General features: G+C 48.1%; 1 protein-coding gene across 1 annotated transcript; it reads right to left on the minus strand.

The window, feature by feature from the left end:
- Positions 1-863: 863 nt before the first annotated feature.
- LOC144147391 (diamine acetyltransferase 1-like) lies at positions 864-6,276 on the minus strand. Its single transcript, XM_077679515.1, has 3 exons — positions 6,071-6,276; positions 4,512-4,772; positions 864-1,057 (listed from the first exon to the last, which is right to left on the minus strand). Exons 1-3 carry the CDS (start codon positions 6,269-6,271, stop codon positions 914-916), a joined length of 606 nt encoding a protein of 201 aa, XP_077535641.1. The 5' UTR covers positions 6,272-6,276; the 3' UTR covers positions 864-913.
- Positions 6,277-15,936: the final 9,660 nt, after the last annotated feature.

Raw genomic sequence — 15,936 nt, forward strand, 5'->3', positions numbered from 1 at the left:
TCTCCCTTGGCAACGGGGGGAGATGGGCGCGCGCTGCCTGGCCGCTGACATGGCACATACCCACGTGGGGGATTGGCCAGGAATCTCCTCGTCTTCCTTGGCAACGGGGGGAGATGGGCGCCCGCTGCCTGGCCGCTGACATAGCACATACCCACGTGGGGGATTGGCCAGGAATCGGGCGTGAGAAGGGCTAATGCACCCGCTTAAAGGAGTACTGACACGAAATTTCAAAGCTGAGATCCGCTCTAGCAATCAAGTACAACGACAACACAAATAGGTGTCTGTGAATAAATGCATCTTTCTTTCTTTGTAGTTGTGTGTGTGTGTGTGATCTCTCTTTCGCGAACATTACCCGAACCGAATCGTGCATTCGCACTTTCACATTCTTCCCCTCGGGGAAATGTGGGGAATTTTTTTGATGGAGGCGAAAAGCGAAAACTCCCGTGTGTACGAGATTTCGGAGCAGGTTAAAGATTCCCAGGTTGTCAAAATTAATCCGGAGCCCTCCACTACGGCGCGCCTCAACGTCTGCGTTGCCTCGGCACGTTAAACTTTTCAATCAATCAATCGACATGAATGCTGGCCAAGATTAATAGTTTAACCCAAAAAATTTCTTCTTTCATTGTCATGATTGTTGAAAACGGAGAATATCGACTTCACTACAGACACTTGCACAAAGCCGTATTTTTATACATATAGCCCGTGTCAGTAATCGACAAACGTTAGTGGAGTGCGGGTTTTTCGCTGTTAATACAGGAGCCTCACAGCTAATACTGAACCTCGCGTTCTAAACTTTTATTATGCCTTCTAATTTTGTTGATGCCCTACGCCCGGCAGACAAGGTGCGATTGCGTGTCATCGCAGTTAATATCAGGAATTTCCGTTTTCAGGAGGGCAGCAGAGGCCATGGACTTCAGTCGGCGGCAGCGTCGGCATCGCGCGGCGGGAAGCAGGAGTTCTTGTCGAAGTAGAAGAGGCGGATTTGTTTAGCTTCGCTCAGGTCGGCTGCACCGTACTTGAAGTAAACCCGCCTCGCGGATTCGTTGTCTTTGTGCACCTGCGCCGGGACCGATAACGAGCGCAATGAAGCAACCTCTTTTATCAGAATATGAATACTGCCTGGCTCCAGGCAGGCGTCAATGAGCACACATATGCGCAAATCACGACGCACCGTTTTCAACATCCGTTATGACTAAACCCTCACCAAGTCGGCCCGAAAAAGAGGCATCCTGGTCTAAGGACGCCTCACCACAACCTTCTTCCCTCTTCCTTTTGCTCTAATAAACGTTCACTACTACTGCTACTCTCACTAAATGCCAGGCCCATTGACTTATGCTGGGAAGCATCGAACTGATTGGTAAAATCCCTCACCTTTCGTAGGACAGTGGCGTATCATTCTCCTCCTGCTTAAAGTGATGGGGTAGCAGGTAACCTCGCTTTTCATAGAAACGGAGGAGCGTTAATCCACACAAGAATGACCCGCCCTTGTTACTTTGCTAAGCGGGCTAGCGATACCATCTTCGCGAGGGCAGTGATGTGTCGTGAAAACATTCATCGTCATCACATTCATAGTTCCCGCCAATGACTACAACAAATATGAATTTTATTTCCGCAACCGCGTGTAAGAAGCGGACACTGGTAACACGGAAGGATATCGCAGTCCGCATGTGTCCCAAATAGTGAGTATCGAATGCAGTGTGGAATTTTTCGCCTTATCTCATTATTATAAGTGAGAAACACGAGTGATTCCACTGACCATCTGTCGGCACGAACGTGCGCAGTTCAAGATTACTCCACGCATGCATAACTTTTTCCCACAGATGATCCTTTTTCAACAGTAAGTCATTTGACACAGGTTATTAGAAATTAAAAAAAAACTGTAGACCGTGAGGGGATCATACTTTACAACTGCTCTCCGCTTTTTATCGCCACAACTACTTCCGGAACATCTACCTCCTCTACAGCGCCTGGCCTCTGACGTTGCATGTATTTGCGCACACGCGGCTAATGTTCATTTTTTTTTTCGTAAAGGATAGTAACCAAAGTACCCATTTTCTAAGTACTAAGGCGCTAAGTACTAAGTCCGCGAAATTATTTAGACCATCTCAGTATCATAAACGCACACACAAACCAGGCAAGAACCGGCGTGTTCAGCATGGAGTTCTTTTCTCTTTCCCCCATTCCCCGCTTTCTTTATTTCCCAAACTCCCCAGTTCTTTTTTGTTCCCCCATTCCCCGCATGCCCAGTTGTCCGAAAGACTACGCTAATTTAGAGCATTGTATTTTCTCTTGCCCCATTTTGATTCAGTCACCCCATTTCCCACACCCGCCACCTCCAACGTGTGTGGGCTTGGCTATAACCTCGGACCAGCTGATGGACCAGTTGGCTTTGGTGAACCTGTCTGGCACATTCGCGACGCCGATGTGGCGTTCTAATAAAGTGTTTCCTCCTCCTCCTCCTCCTCCTCCTACTCCTCCTCCTCCACCACCACCACCACCACCATCATCATCATCATCATCATCGTCGTCGTCGTCGTTTTTATTTTTCGTTTTTTTTTTCTTTTTTTTTTTGGGGGGGGGGGGGGGCGTCCCCTTCATTTTGCGGTTACTATGACTCAAAGGCCTGGCCAATCGTCTTGTTAGCCCCACATCTATACGCAATTAGCAGGAACTTGCTTCGCTACTAACCCGATTGCTACTTGTGCAATTACCATGCTCAGATTTATCCCGTAGTACTGAGTACACGCACCTATAACGTACGTTTCCAAGGCCAAGGCCACAACCTGCCGCCAGTAGCTTCATCACATTTAGTCAGCGACAATCAGAGCCTTAAGAGATTCCGAGAGCGCGCCAGGCACGAACGTATTGAGGCGTGCGCGAGCTCTTCCTGTACACACCGGGTCTAAGAATTTCTTTTTTCGCTTCCACGTCGGCGTGTTGCGTGTTATGGCGCGGCAGGAGTCTCGGGGTTTCTTTATGCCTTACGGCGTAGGATGCATCCTGTGCGGGTACGGAGACGCCTGAGCACGTCTTCCTTGCATGCAACACTGCCGACTACTCCTGGGACGAAATTCAGTCATTCTTTGGTACCCGATGGCAGATAACCTGGTCGAGCCTCAGGTATCTAAGCGAGATGGCGGAATGCCCGGTCTTTCGAGATTGTGTCCTCGTCTTGGGCCTCCACTCTCTCTGGAGGGCACGTAGGGACGCGGTTGAGTGCTCGGTGAGCCCAAAACCCGCCTGGCGCCACTTCGTTCAAAAAGTAAACTGGACCACGAGCGCCCTGGAGGGACCCGAGGCGGACGAGACACTGCGCGAGGCACTGGCGAAAGGTGGTCTGGCGGCGAGTTCCTTTAAAACAAAGGAGGCCATCCGTTGAGATAAACGCGTGTCTGTTTCGCTCACTTATCCCGTCTAGCATATACGCTGCAAGGGGTGAGTGGGCATTGAAGGCACGCACGCCAGATACGACAGGCGGCACTACTCACCATATCCATCTCTTTATATCCGTTTTCTTTTAATTTCTCTCGTCAAACCTGATTCATGCTTTGTGTATATACCGCAGAGCCTGCAACCTGTTATTGGCGTTTTTTTGTCCTTGATGCATTGTGAAATTTGTTTTTCATGCAACAAGCCTTGGTATTGTCTGTAACCGAGACCTGTTTTCCCCTATATGTCTATGTTCCTGTGTGTCCATGCGTAACAATAAGCCTTGTAGGCGCTCTCGTGCTTTCACGTTCGATATGTTGCCCCAATGTCAACTGTACTCATATTTATTTCTGTAAATAAAGTTATTGTTGGGAAAAAAAAAAATGGGTGTGGTGGTTCTGGGGTTCCGTGCTCAGCTCGAATTACGGAAGGCCCTGGTTCGAACCGTCCCCACGTAAGGTTTACCTTATTTGTTTTTTCAATAGTAACATCGTTTATAGGAACGTACCGTAAAACGGTGGCTTACTTCGACCATTCAGTGTATATTTTGAAGAGAAGCTTTCGTGTTCTCACTGATGGCGTCTGTAACGTGAAAACGCCGAAGTAAAAGAAAAAACTCTTCCCGTGGCCGGAATCAAACCTGGGTCCTTCCCGTAATGAAGCCGGCGTTATCCGGTTGCTCCATTTCGACATGATCAAAGTGGTTTGGAAAACTTAGACCACAACCAAAGAATCCGTCCCGAGAAAGCTTCGCGTTCGTCGTCATTTGATGGAGGGGTGCATGACTTTTTTTATCTTTCGAGCAGTCGACCTTTTTATGTGCCATCGCTCGGGTATTTTGTGTCCCGTGGATGCCAGATTTTATAATTGCTAACTAATGGGGTGGGAGGAAGGGTTGGAGGCGCGACGGCAGCCAAATGGTGTAAACGCCGTCGCCTCCGCTGTCATTCGCGTGGCGCTGTGGCGAGCCGATTTTTCTAGGGCTTGGAAGTTCGCGGCTAACTGACCGAATACAGACTACACCGGCTAGGCAGCCGATGAGGATGCGGTATTCAGCAGCTGCTTGTGTAACGATGTCCTACCCTGAACTGGAGGGCGGCGCACTTGTTCTTCAGGGCCTGGTCGCAAGCGGCTCGCAGCAGGCCCACTCCCAGACCCCGTCCCCGGTACTCCTCGGAGACGAACAGGTCTTCCATGTACAAGATGCGGCCCCCAAGCGCGGCCGAGTAGCGGTAGTGGAATGTGATCAAGCCGACGACGGCCTCCTCGGCCGACACGAGCGTCCCGCCGGCGTCCCGCCGACGAACAGTGGCCAGGAAGGCCCACAATTTAGGCTGCTGGCTCTGCGGGAGGAGTGAAAGTATAAACGCAATCCCGCGCTGCCACAAGCAACGCGAATGCAGCGCTGCGTATCAGTGATCAAATCCTCTTAAGCTTAGTGGGTCACTCACTTGTGACGGAAGAAAAAAAAATTCACGCATCTCTATGAACTGAATCATGACGAGTGGGCGAAGCACTGGGGATCGTTCTTACCGTAAATCACCCATGAGAGTGCTTACTGCTGCTAAAACGATTTCCAATCTAATTCAATCCAATGCAGGCCAATTTAATCCAATCAAATCCAATCCAAAGCAAATCAATTTAATCCAATCCAAATCCAAATCAAATTCAATCCAATTCAATCCAATCCAATGCTCCTCGTGCATGCGCAGCACCCAGGAGCACTCTCTCTCTCTCTCTCTCTCTCTCTCTCTCTCTCTCTCTCTCTCTCTCTCTCTCTCTCTCTCTCTCTCTCTCTCTCTCTCTCACTCACCTTTTGTGAACCTTTTATTTTGTTCTTGCTAGCCTTTTGTAAACCATTTGTTCACAGATGTTTCGATTTATACGGTGCTGTGCCGTGAGCACGGACGCCGAGCGCCGGACAAGCGTCGGCCTTAAGGGGCTTCGCCCCTAAAGATAGCAGTTCTAATAAGAGTACCTGAGTGATGAATGTTTAATGGCAGAGCTGCTGGCCTCCTCCATATTTCAATACCGCTGCGCCTAAACATTTTCCAGAAGGACCGTTACAAACACCTCCCCATGCCTACGGCTGTACGTGAAGGCTTCGATAATTAGTTTATGCACCGTTTAGGAACCAGCTCTTAAATGTAACATTCAACACAGCGGAATACTGCGAGGTGCCGTTTCCGTGTGGGTACAAAACCGGAATTTCCTGTGCGCCCAAGGCGGCACCGCACAATTCCCGCGAAGCTCTCCTAGAAAAGCGGAGTTGCCCGACCGCCCTCACTCTTTATTTCTTGCATTGTACAAGCATGAAAGCAACTACTATCGCGGCGGTCGTATTATTGGGTCCTATTATTGGCTGAATGTCGACCACATTGTCCACAATGTGGACACTGAACAAGATTGGTCCACGCGTTAAAAGTTATCTTCCTTGCATTGAGAAGTTCACCAGTTCGGGAGTTAGCAGAGTGCAATGTCGGGTACGGACCGGCCTCCTCTCCGCTAGGATTTGGTGCTGTGGTCATTGACGCAGTGGTCCCGCTGTACCACGCGACGCCCTGACAGCGCAGTGCCTCCACACAGCAACCAAAGCATGCGCGTAAAGTGCGCCTACGCGTGTGCGTCGGCGCATACGTACTTTGAACATGGCGTGCTCTAGCTGTTCCAGGTTGATGTTAACCATGTCGGCCATCTTGTGGAAGTTGGCCAGGGCGTGCACCAGGCGCAGCACGGTGGGGCAGTCCTTCAGCTCGGCCGGACGCACGGCCGACTCTTCGCGGACGGTGCCCTTGGATGCCGTCACCTCCTTGCTGCTGGATGCCGTCGGCGCCGCCGCCATGGCTTCGTCGCTGCCCTCCGCCTACCAAGCCGCCATCCGTCTGCTTCTGCCTCTTCTTCCCTTTACACTGCAAGTGCGAAGCGACCCTGGGCGGCCGATATTGACCATGGCTTGCGTTTCCTGACTATATGATTACCGCATCAAGACTGATAACAAAATAAGTCCTCGCGCACTTTATTCTGCTTACGCACTTTGAAGGCGAAACACCGACAATACTTCTATAAAACTTGGTTGGTTGGTTGGTTGGAGCCATAACAAGAATGGCACGTACCCACTCTGGGTGATTGGCGAAGTCTGATTGTGATTTCATGGTTGAAGAAGCTTATGAATTAGTTTCAAACTACGGGAAAATAGAACAGGGATAATACAGTGATGCTAACAATTTGAGAACCAAAAAAATTCAATACAGCTGTAACAACATGTATTTTAATAAGCGATTAAAAATTGGTTGATGCGATTGATTAACAAGGCAAGCGACATGATTCGACAATAAAAGAGTGAAGAGTGCGACAAACATCCCCGTTGCACCAACCAAGCCTGGTTGGTTGGTAGGAAGGTAGCCTTGAATCAGGACGCATACCCCTGAGGGGGATTGGCAAAGAAGCTGCCTGCTACGATTAGGCTGTGAGCGAGTTTATTTTAGATGTAATAAAGAATAAAGGGCGAGAAGAAGATAGAGACAACAAAAAAGAAATCTTTGGATATAACAGAATAGTCAGGAAACATAAATCACGAGTGAAGAAGTGAACATTCTAGAAGGACAGCCGGCCTGTCGCCGCAACAAAGGAATGAAAGGCGAGCGCAACATCCGTGTGACAAACTCCTAGTACCGAAGCACCGAGGGAAGGAACAACGGTGGAAGATAACAGACGATTTACGGGGGACACGCCCGGCCACATTCCTATGGGACCTGCAGATTCTGATCCACGGGTTTAAAAATCATCGTTTTTCAGTTTTACAGATACATGAAAAAGTTTGAAAACCGGCCTAGTTTGCTTCTTTTAGAAATATGTCATTTCTTTACTGAAATAAAAATTAAACAAGACAGATTTTGGTCTATCGATTTATCACTAGATGGGGCTAGCTGTCTAGCTGTCTAGAAAAGTGAATTGGACAGCAGTAGAGGTTAGTAAAAGAAGGTTAGAATGTTGGCGGGAAAAGAGCAGAGAACAATCTGGGAAGACATGCGAACAAAGAAGTCAGTCTAGCACAAAAATTTCGTAAAAGTATCTTCTTTTTATTTTGACATAATTTTTCTTATTTATTTTGTTTGTATCTTTTTTGGCGAGGTGATTACAGTGGCGTTGCGACTAAGGCCGCTGTGCAACGCCACCCCGTACAATCGGGGAAGGCACTAAGCATTATCATCATCATCATCATCATCATCATCATCATCATCATCACGAGAGTCTTAATTTTATATTTGAGTACAGAAGCGACGTATTTCCAAATAAGCAAACTAGGCCATTTAGAAGAGCCTTTTCATGGATCTGAAAAAATGGCAGCATCTCCACTCCGTGGATGATGGCGAGGGTGCGGAGTGCGGGGACTCGAAATGACATCCAAGTCGCGCCCCGAGTGACATCCGATTTGAGCCCCGACCGTCATTCGATTTTATCCGTGAGTTGCACCTTGATTATTCCATGAATGAAACTGCAACACACGGCTCAAATCGAATTGCGCTTGATTTTCGCTAGATTGGGGTGTGCGCACGGATGTACGCGGACGGACATTGCAAGGTCCTAAGGTACTCCGCACCGTTACAGGCGAGGGAGTAAGCCGTTTGACTCTCGGGTACTAACCCACGGAAAAAAGAAGTGTTCTTAAAAGGTTCTGCCTCTACACTGGTAGTTCCGTAAATTGGGATAAGTTTATTGGTTTTTTGCACGGCAGCTGGTTGTGGAAGCCGCGTACATTTGCAGGTATCAGCTGGGTAGACACGCCACTGAAGAACTTAGGCGTCCCCCTCGAAAACTATCGTGACAGTGACCCGTTCTGGCGCAGGCAAGCCACCGAAATCCGTGATAAAGCGGATAAGTGGGGAGGTAAGCAGTTGTCCGTGTTCGCGCGGGCGACTGTGTGTAATCTATTCTTTGTGCCAAACCTTTGGTACGTGATGCAGGTTCTGCATTGCTCGCGTGCCAATGTGCAACGATTGCACAGGGCGTTTGCTGTTTTTATTTGGTGTTTCACTTGGGAGCGCACAAGCCGAACCAACCTGTTTAGACGAGTGCGCTGTGGGAGCCTTTCTATGGCGCACCTTTTTCTACGCCAGGTAGTGAACCGCTTCCTTTTTCTACGTGATGTGCAAAACCCCTTTTTGCGCACCGTGTTTCCAGTGCGCCTGAGTTCTGCCCGAATTTGTTGTTACTTCTTGTGTTCGTAACGGCGGCATTCATGGTTATCTACGTGAGGTGGTACTTGCGGCAAGATTTTTATTCTCACGGTTTTCTTTCGAATATCTGGCCACCATGCACCACCTCCTTTGTACAGATCCCTATACAGTTCAGGGCCAGGACGAGATGTATGTCAGCGTATGAAAAAAAAAAATGACTGTCCCGCCTTATGTAACGTCTTTTTTTCTTTAAATTACATGCGGGAGTATTACCTGTTAATTTGATGATTCAAAAAGGTTTGTTTGTTCCCTAGGGCCCTGACTGCTTGGTTTGTAAAAAGCCAGAAACAGTAGAGCACGCATTCATAGACTGTTGAGACGGGGTTTTCCTGTGGGACGTTTTGCAGAGAACACTAAAAAAGGATTTCCCGTTAGATAGCCATCGAATAAGGTTCTTGGCCGTTGAAAACTACGGCGGCGTCCCGTGTGATCTTTTGATGTTGCTGGCCCTGCATAGTATATGAAAATCTCGAATGACAGTTCGCCATAATGATGTAATGTGATACCGAGCAGAGAGTTGTTCTGCCAGAGTGTACGGGAGATCTTACAACCTTCTCCGCCTGACTGGTTAAATGTGTTGGAACGTGTAGCATGGCGCTGGCCTTTTTAACCATCGCACACTAGCAAGTGACGTACTGGTGTCTTTTCGCGCTTTGAAATCCTTTTTTTTTTTGTATTGTGTATACCGAAGACAGGCAATAAAGAGAAAAAAAAGCGGTCGTAGCCCAATGGGTAAGACGACGAGCACTGACTCTGTCTGTTCTACCGGACCCGCGTTCGAATCTTGCCGGTGCTGGTGTTTTTTTTTTTTTTTTTTTTTTGCGATTGTAAATGCTATGCGCACGGACGCGAACGGACATTCTGCGGTCCTAAAGTGCTCCGCACCTAAAACTTTTCGTATAGGTGCACGATGGTTTTTAAGCCCGGAGCTCATGAAGTAATAAGTACCATAGGAATGTTATCAGGTGAGTCAAATTAAGCCGATCAGACGTGTATTCAAGGTGCGTGCTTCGCATCGAGGAAAAGCTGCGGCAATTTACAAGAAAAGGTTCGCTAGTTTCTTGAGCCTTGCAGAAAACCTGCATCGAAATTCTCTGACTGCCACCTCCCATTTATGAGATTCGCAATTTAGGCTTCCGTAAGTGAGACAGCTGAATATGGTCACAGCACGAACGAAGGGCATCCTGCCGATTAATTTGTAAAGTTTGAAGACGCCCCAAAACAGAAAACTGTCAATTGGACAACTCACGACGACAGGAAAAAATTGGGCCCATCTCCCCGCGAGGGGGACTCGAGTAAATGCGTCGCATAGGGGGTGGGTGTATTGCGTTAACGTTTAGTGTTTGGGGAGTTGGTGGTAGTGAATGCGTTGTATCAGCAGCTTCTTGACGTAGTTTGAATGAGTCAGGGATATAAGGCGCGTTCGTAGCCTCCCATTCTGTGTCGGCTTTGTGGCGCAGTGGGTAGAGCACCATGTACATTGCGTTCCGCCCGCAGGGTCGAGGGATCGAAACCAGGTGCCGCATAGTATTTTTTTTATATAGTGTAGGGGGAGGGGTGCTGACTACGACTACGGACGTCAACGCGGGTGGCATCGTGAGTTACTGAAATGCTCTACATTTAAAACCAAGAGCCAAACTGGCTAATTGGTCCCGCAGTTCGTTGAAGATTATCCCTGCGTGGCCAGGGACCAACACTAACCGGATCTTGCTAATCTGGTGAGGAACGAATGAACGAAGCGACCGGATAATGGAAGAGTCTTTCTCATTTGTTAAAGCGGTACACACGGAGAGAGAATCCGAAAGGATAACGGCGCCCGCAAATCCAGTCTGTAGTTTATTAAGGGCCAAAATTATCGCCAACAATTCCGCCTCAAAAATCGTGGTATAATCTGGCAGCCTTTGAGATAAACCAATTGCGAGACTGATAATATATTCCTACCTCAGCCTTCTTTATCACTTTGCGAGGCATCTGCGGCAATGACGACATGAGTATGTAGAGTAGACCAAAAGATCTTCAGGTAAACTGTTGAGTAATCGGGCCGGCCGTAATTTCGCAGTTTCTTGTTTCTATAGCAAATTACTTCGACCGGATTCTTTTCTGCTACACCGCTGTTATTGTTGTTGTTGTTGCGCCTTTAGGTATGGAACATACCCAATGAGGGGATTGGCCAGTCAATAGAAGGAGTCAAAATAACTATACTCCTATTTAATTACGAGGCACTTATGAAAGCTGATTTAGACCAGTTGTAAAGAGTTTTGGTTCCATAAACGACAGAAAAAAAACTGAAAGATTAAGGCGAGAGTAACGAATCGCAATCGTAAAGTGAATCTATTAGAATATTCAATGAAGCGCAGGGGGGTAAAGCACACATCCCGGCGGCAGAACCCCGTTTCGGAAGCCCCGAATGATAGTAGAGCGGGAACTGATAGAAATATCCCCAGACTGCAAAGTGGCACCTCCAGAAACTGACGTCTGAGACGTGAAAAACGTCGATATGTCAGAGGTAGCGCTCGACAGACTCGTCTTCGTTACAATAGCTGTACAGAGCTGTTGGCGCCAGACGAGACCTGTGTAAGTACCGATTTAACTGGGGCACCCGACAACGTAGGGCTGTAATAATAAACTCTAAGTTGCGCAAAAGGCACCATTCAGATTTCCACCGTGTTTGCGTTTTCGTTTCTTTGTCTTACGGCCTGAATAACGTCAGCAAGAATATTGGCATACGCCACAGCGAATTCCCTAAATAACGGTTTGCGCGGCTGGTGTTTGTCTGTCCTACTCACGTACCATCACGTTCAGGTTTAAGGCGGTATGTAATGTTTACTGCTTTTGCATTTCCGAATTAAAGTTTTGTCAATTTTGTGTGAACGTGCGGAATGGAGGTCGGCGAAGACGCTGGGCGCGTGGGGTGTGTGAGAGACGCCGGGCAGCGAACAACATTATGTGCGCCGTGTAACGTAACTGCTCCTCGCTCATTCGCAGCACGGCTCTCCAGGAGCCACGTGAAACTGCTGAACCTAGGCCAGTGTAGCTCACGCTACAAAAAGGCATTCGTCGGCGCTCCACGCATGCCCTTTTTCCTCCACGTTAGTCTCTCCTTCTTCCTGGCGGCTTAACCCGCCGTGAAGAGGTCGTGCTTCGGCGAATCCGCCTGGGCGTCGCACTGACGCCTGCTGTGCGAGCAACGTGGACTTCTAGTCTTGCGGATCCCTCCCCGACCTGCCCCTACTGTGCTGCCCCTGTTGCTGAGGAGACATTAGAACACTTCCTAGGGACGTGTCCAGATAGAGCAAGTTAGAGATAGACAGAGAAATTCAAAATAAAGCAATTGGGGATTTTCTAGGATTGTCGTTGTTTTCGCCGTTGTTGTCCCTTTCTTTGTGGACCAGCCTACTTCAGGGATAGGCCGGGAATCTCGAACCTAGAGGAGCTCATGTGCTTACGTAATGATAAAATTCCCAAAACCATGAATTGTAAACGTACTAGTTGTAGAATAGTGCGTGTCGCATGACACCTGGATGTGATATCACATCCAGGTGTCACGCGACACCTGGATGTGATATCACATCCAGGTGTCACGCGACACGCACTATTCTACAACTAGTACGTTTACAATTCATGGTTTTGGGAATTTTATCATTACGTGAGCAGAACAAGTGCACACGAGCTGCGCAGACCTCCGATTCCAGGAAAGATGCAATATGCTTGCTGACGTAAGTCATGACGTAAGACGAAGAAACAAAAGCTTAGAAAGTGGCGCATACACTTAGCAGCGCGAAAAAAAACGCCAAAAGACAAGGAGGTGAAAGTTAGAAAACAGAAACGCAAATATGACGTCGCACTACAGAAGTTGTTAATAAATATCGCCAGGCTTTTGCGTTCGAAGCACGTAAGCACACTTAAGTGCATCGAGGAATTTTAATACAAACGTTTAAAATGGCCGGTGTCGTTTTGCCTAAATCTAGAAGGCTGTTTGCACTGTACAAAATCCTGTAAAGAGCGTATATGTTCTAATCTTCATGAAAGTTCGGGCCACAGAAAATACTTTCAAAGACGGGCCTCAAGGGTAAAAAGGAAAAATACTCTGCGGACAACAACAGACAACACCAAGTCCCTCTTTACAACAACAAACCGCATTATCTTCTGGAGAGGCTCAAGCACCGTAATGTGGCTTCTGCAGCCCTCGCACGTGGCCAAGTCTTATGCCTTTCAGACTGCTTTCTAACTTTCCATAAATCAATTTTTGTGGATCCTGAGCCCCTACAGCAGGTTCCGCAAAATCAAATTTCTTAGTCGAGGCTCCATGCATTTTATTACCCAGGCATGGCGCTTTTATATCTTCCGTCCATGGGTCAGTGTGTTTTATAGGAAGCACTTCTTTTACATAAAAAATGCCATCTGCTTCACATCAGCCAGGAAGGGCATAAATTACAATATTAAGGGAGTAAAAATGGTGCTTTTCAGAAAAAAATAGCGATAGAAGAAATAAAACATTGAGAAAACCCAAGCGTCTTGCACCGATAAGTTTCAAGACCGATATTACAACGCCTGGAAAGGGCCGTCGTAAAACTTAAGTGACGTGATATCGTTCCACATAGCTATCGTTATATAACGATATTACGAGATCAAGTAGCTTCAGCCAGCAGGGCTTCAGCATTCGATAAGGAACGTGTAAAGCAAGGTGGCGTTTAGAAGAACACCACAAAAAGCGAAAGTTTGCCTTTCCATTTAAAATGATTTTTTTTTGGTCAGTGTACGGGTAAAATCCTAGAGCTCGCGGACCGTAAAATTCAGCTCGATAGGACATCGCAGAACGAGGTGGACCACCTCCTTTTATGCCACATATAACCACCTCCTTTCATAGATGCAGCCTATTTATCCACCGTAAGCTCTCTAAGGCACTTCTTCTTAGCGTTTATTTTGCCACAGGACATATATTAGAAGGTATGGGTTGATGAGAACGAAAGTTAATGATTAAATGAACATGCAAATGTTCACTTCGCGGATGAAGTTCAAGATGGAACGATGATGAGGATGATGTATGATGATGAAGATGAACGATGATGTATGCATGCAGTGTATTCGGTCGCGTCGTCTACGAGGAGGCCCGTCGCCGCAAGATGTCGCATCCTCGTCGGACGTAAGGCGAGGCAGGACCACTGCAAGTGGTGGATGTCAGCTATTGCATCGCTGCGGTGGCAAACTGGGCAACCGGGGTTAGCGGAAGAATCTCGGAAGTGAGGCCATTGGCGGGTCACGGAGGGAGTTACGGCCACCCCCACCCGAATCCATCTAAGCGCAACCTTCTCGGTACGGGTAATACCTAAGGCGAAGGTGGCAGCGCATGGTGGAGAGAGAGCACGTGCGTATCGCCGTAGGCAGGGCCGTACCCAAGGGGGGTTTGGGGGTTCGAACCCCTCCCGAAATCTTTTCCAGGCAGCAGGTAAGCAATACTTACTCTTGCTTTCAGCAAAACTACCCCCTTCCCAAAATCCACAACACCCCCCCCCCCCCCCCCCGAAAAAAATTTCGGGCTACGGCCCTGGCCGGAGGTGTACTTTTCTCGACAGCAGGAGAGGGTAGCTGTAACGGGGAACTTGGAGATGGAACCGAAACTGCTAGCCGGGCTTCCACGTCTGCCATGCAGTTGGCTGTCAGTAGGTCACGCAGAACCCACTGAACATGAATCTCTTGAGAAATCCATGCCGCAAGTTGGTGAACATTCTGGGCCAGCGTAGAGCTATGACTCACTGGCGTGCGAAAAAGGGGGGGCGAGGGCATTTTTGGCATGGGGGTGATTTTTAAGGCTAGACCCCGTTATATAAACTTGCTGTTCCCCATTTTGAATATAGGTTGTCTTCTTTCGTCGTTGCTCATGCCTTTTTATTTATTCTGTGGCACAGATATTGTGACGTTTATGTGTGTCGTGTGCTAAGAAGCTTCGCTTGTCATCCACCTTCAAAGAGTCGAATAGCTCGTGATTTTTTTGCACTAGCTTACCCCCTTCACCCTTCTCTTTTGTGTTAGCTTTTCCGATGAAGAAACAGCCGCGAATCACGCGGCTCCGACGAAACCACTACAAACTAAATTTTGCTCATTTGGTTCACCGGCGACGCCTGATGTCACTGCTCTTCCCATCGACGGAAATCAGTTTAGCCGCACGTGTTGGGGAGGATTTCGCTGGCTGATATCTGTTGTTACTTTACCAACATAAAGAAATGAAAGTGTTATTGTTCCTACTTTCGGCGAAAGGAATGGAGCTGTGTGGGTACGAATGCAGCAGCCGAGGGCCAACAAATCTTGCCCGCCTTACTTCGGCCCTTTTGGCTGACAGCTCGCTTTCCTGAGTGGAGGCAGTGACTGGCAATCCCGGGACGATCCCCCTCTGTAGGTATAAGCCACTATACTAAGAAGAAGAAAAAAAGGGGAAGAAGAAGGAGACGATGATGAAGACGAAAAGGGAGATGATGATGGAGACTATGATGGCAGGGGTGATGATAAAGCTGGTTGGGGTGGTGAAAATGATGATAATGGTAGGTGGAGAAGCAGGAGGAGGAGTAGGAGGAGGAGGAGGGGGTGATGAAAGATTTTCAGCCACTCCATCTCAGGTTTCCCCAAATCCCGTCTATGTCCCCAAAGTCCCGTATTGCCTGTTCTATCGGTTTTTTTTTCTTTTCCAACCTTATTTACCAGTCCTTGATAGGCACTTCGTTCAACGGACGGCTTACCCGCCGGTCTTGCATGCTTTTAAAAGCTGGAAAGGTGTTGCACCGGAAACAGGAAATGCGTCTGCTTACTTCAGAATCCCGCAAATTCGGGCCACACCAGTTGACGGCCCAGTTCAATGGTTTTCAATGTGACAGTGCAGGCATTTCAGGCATAAACGAGGTTGTTTTTAATGCGTTGTTATCATGCAAAAAAGCTGTATAACATTTTTTTGCGGTAATTCAAACATAGAAACACCTTTCCATCCGCTCTTGGCGACCCGGCCTCAATACTCGATACATTGCGTTGGGCTTCGCGGGGTCCTGCGTGCGCGACCAGTTCAGTTGGACGTTGCATAGACGTGTGGAGCCCGTTGGCTGCCTCAGGAAGCTCGTTCCCCCAACCAAGAGACCTTTGTGTCTTTTACGAAAAACAACGACGACGGTTTTTTGCCGGCACGGGGCACTTAAGGATTTCGTCTTGCCCGAATTTATCTTGTTCGAGATTTCGGCGCACGCTAAAGATCCCCAAGTGGTCGAAATTAATCCGGATCCCTCCACTA

Source organism: Haemaphysalis longicornis, unplaced genomic scaffold (assembly GCF_048455015.1).
Source record: "Haemaphysalis longicornis isolate Haplotype H1 unplaced genomic scaffold, Haemaphysalis longicornis Haplotype H1 scaffold_7, whole genome shotgun sequence".
Lineage (NCBI taxonomy): Eukaryota > Metazoa > Arthropoda > Arachnida > Ixodida > Ixodidae > Haemaphysalis > Haemaphysalis longicornis.

Coding starts and splice junctions, on each gene's coding strand:
- LOC144147391 (XM_077679515.1), bottom strand. CDS start 6,271: ATGGCGGCGGCGCCGACGGCATCCAGCAGCAAGGAGGTGACGGCATCC. Junction 4,773..6,070: donor TAGAGCACGCCATGTTCAAA/GTACGTATGCGC, acceptor CTCCTCCCGCAG/AGCCAGCAGCCTAAATTGTG. Junction 1,058..4,511: donor GCGCCGCCCTCCAGTTCAGG/GTAGGACATCGT, acceptor GTCCCGGCGCAG/GTGCACAAAGACAACGAATC.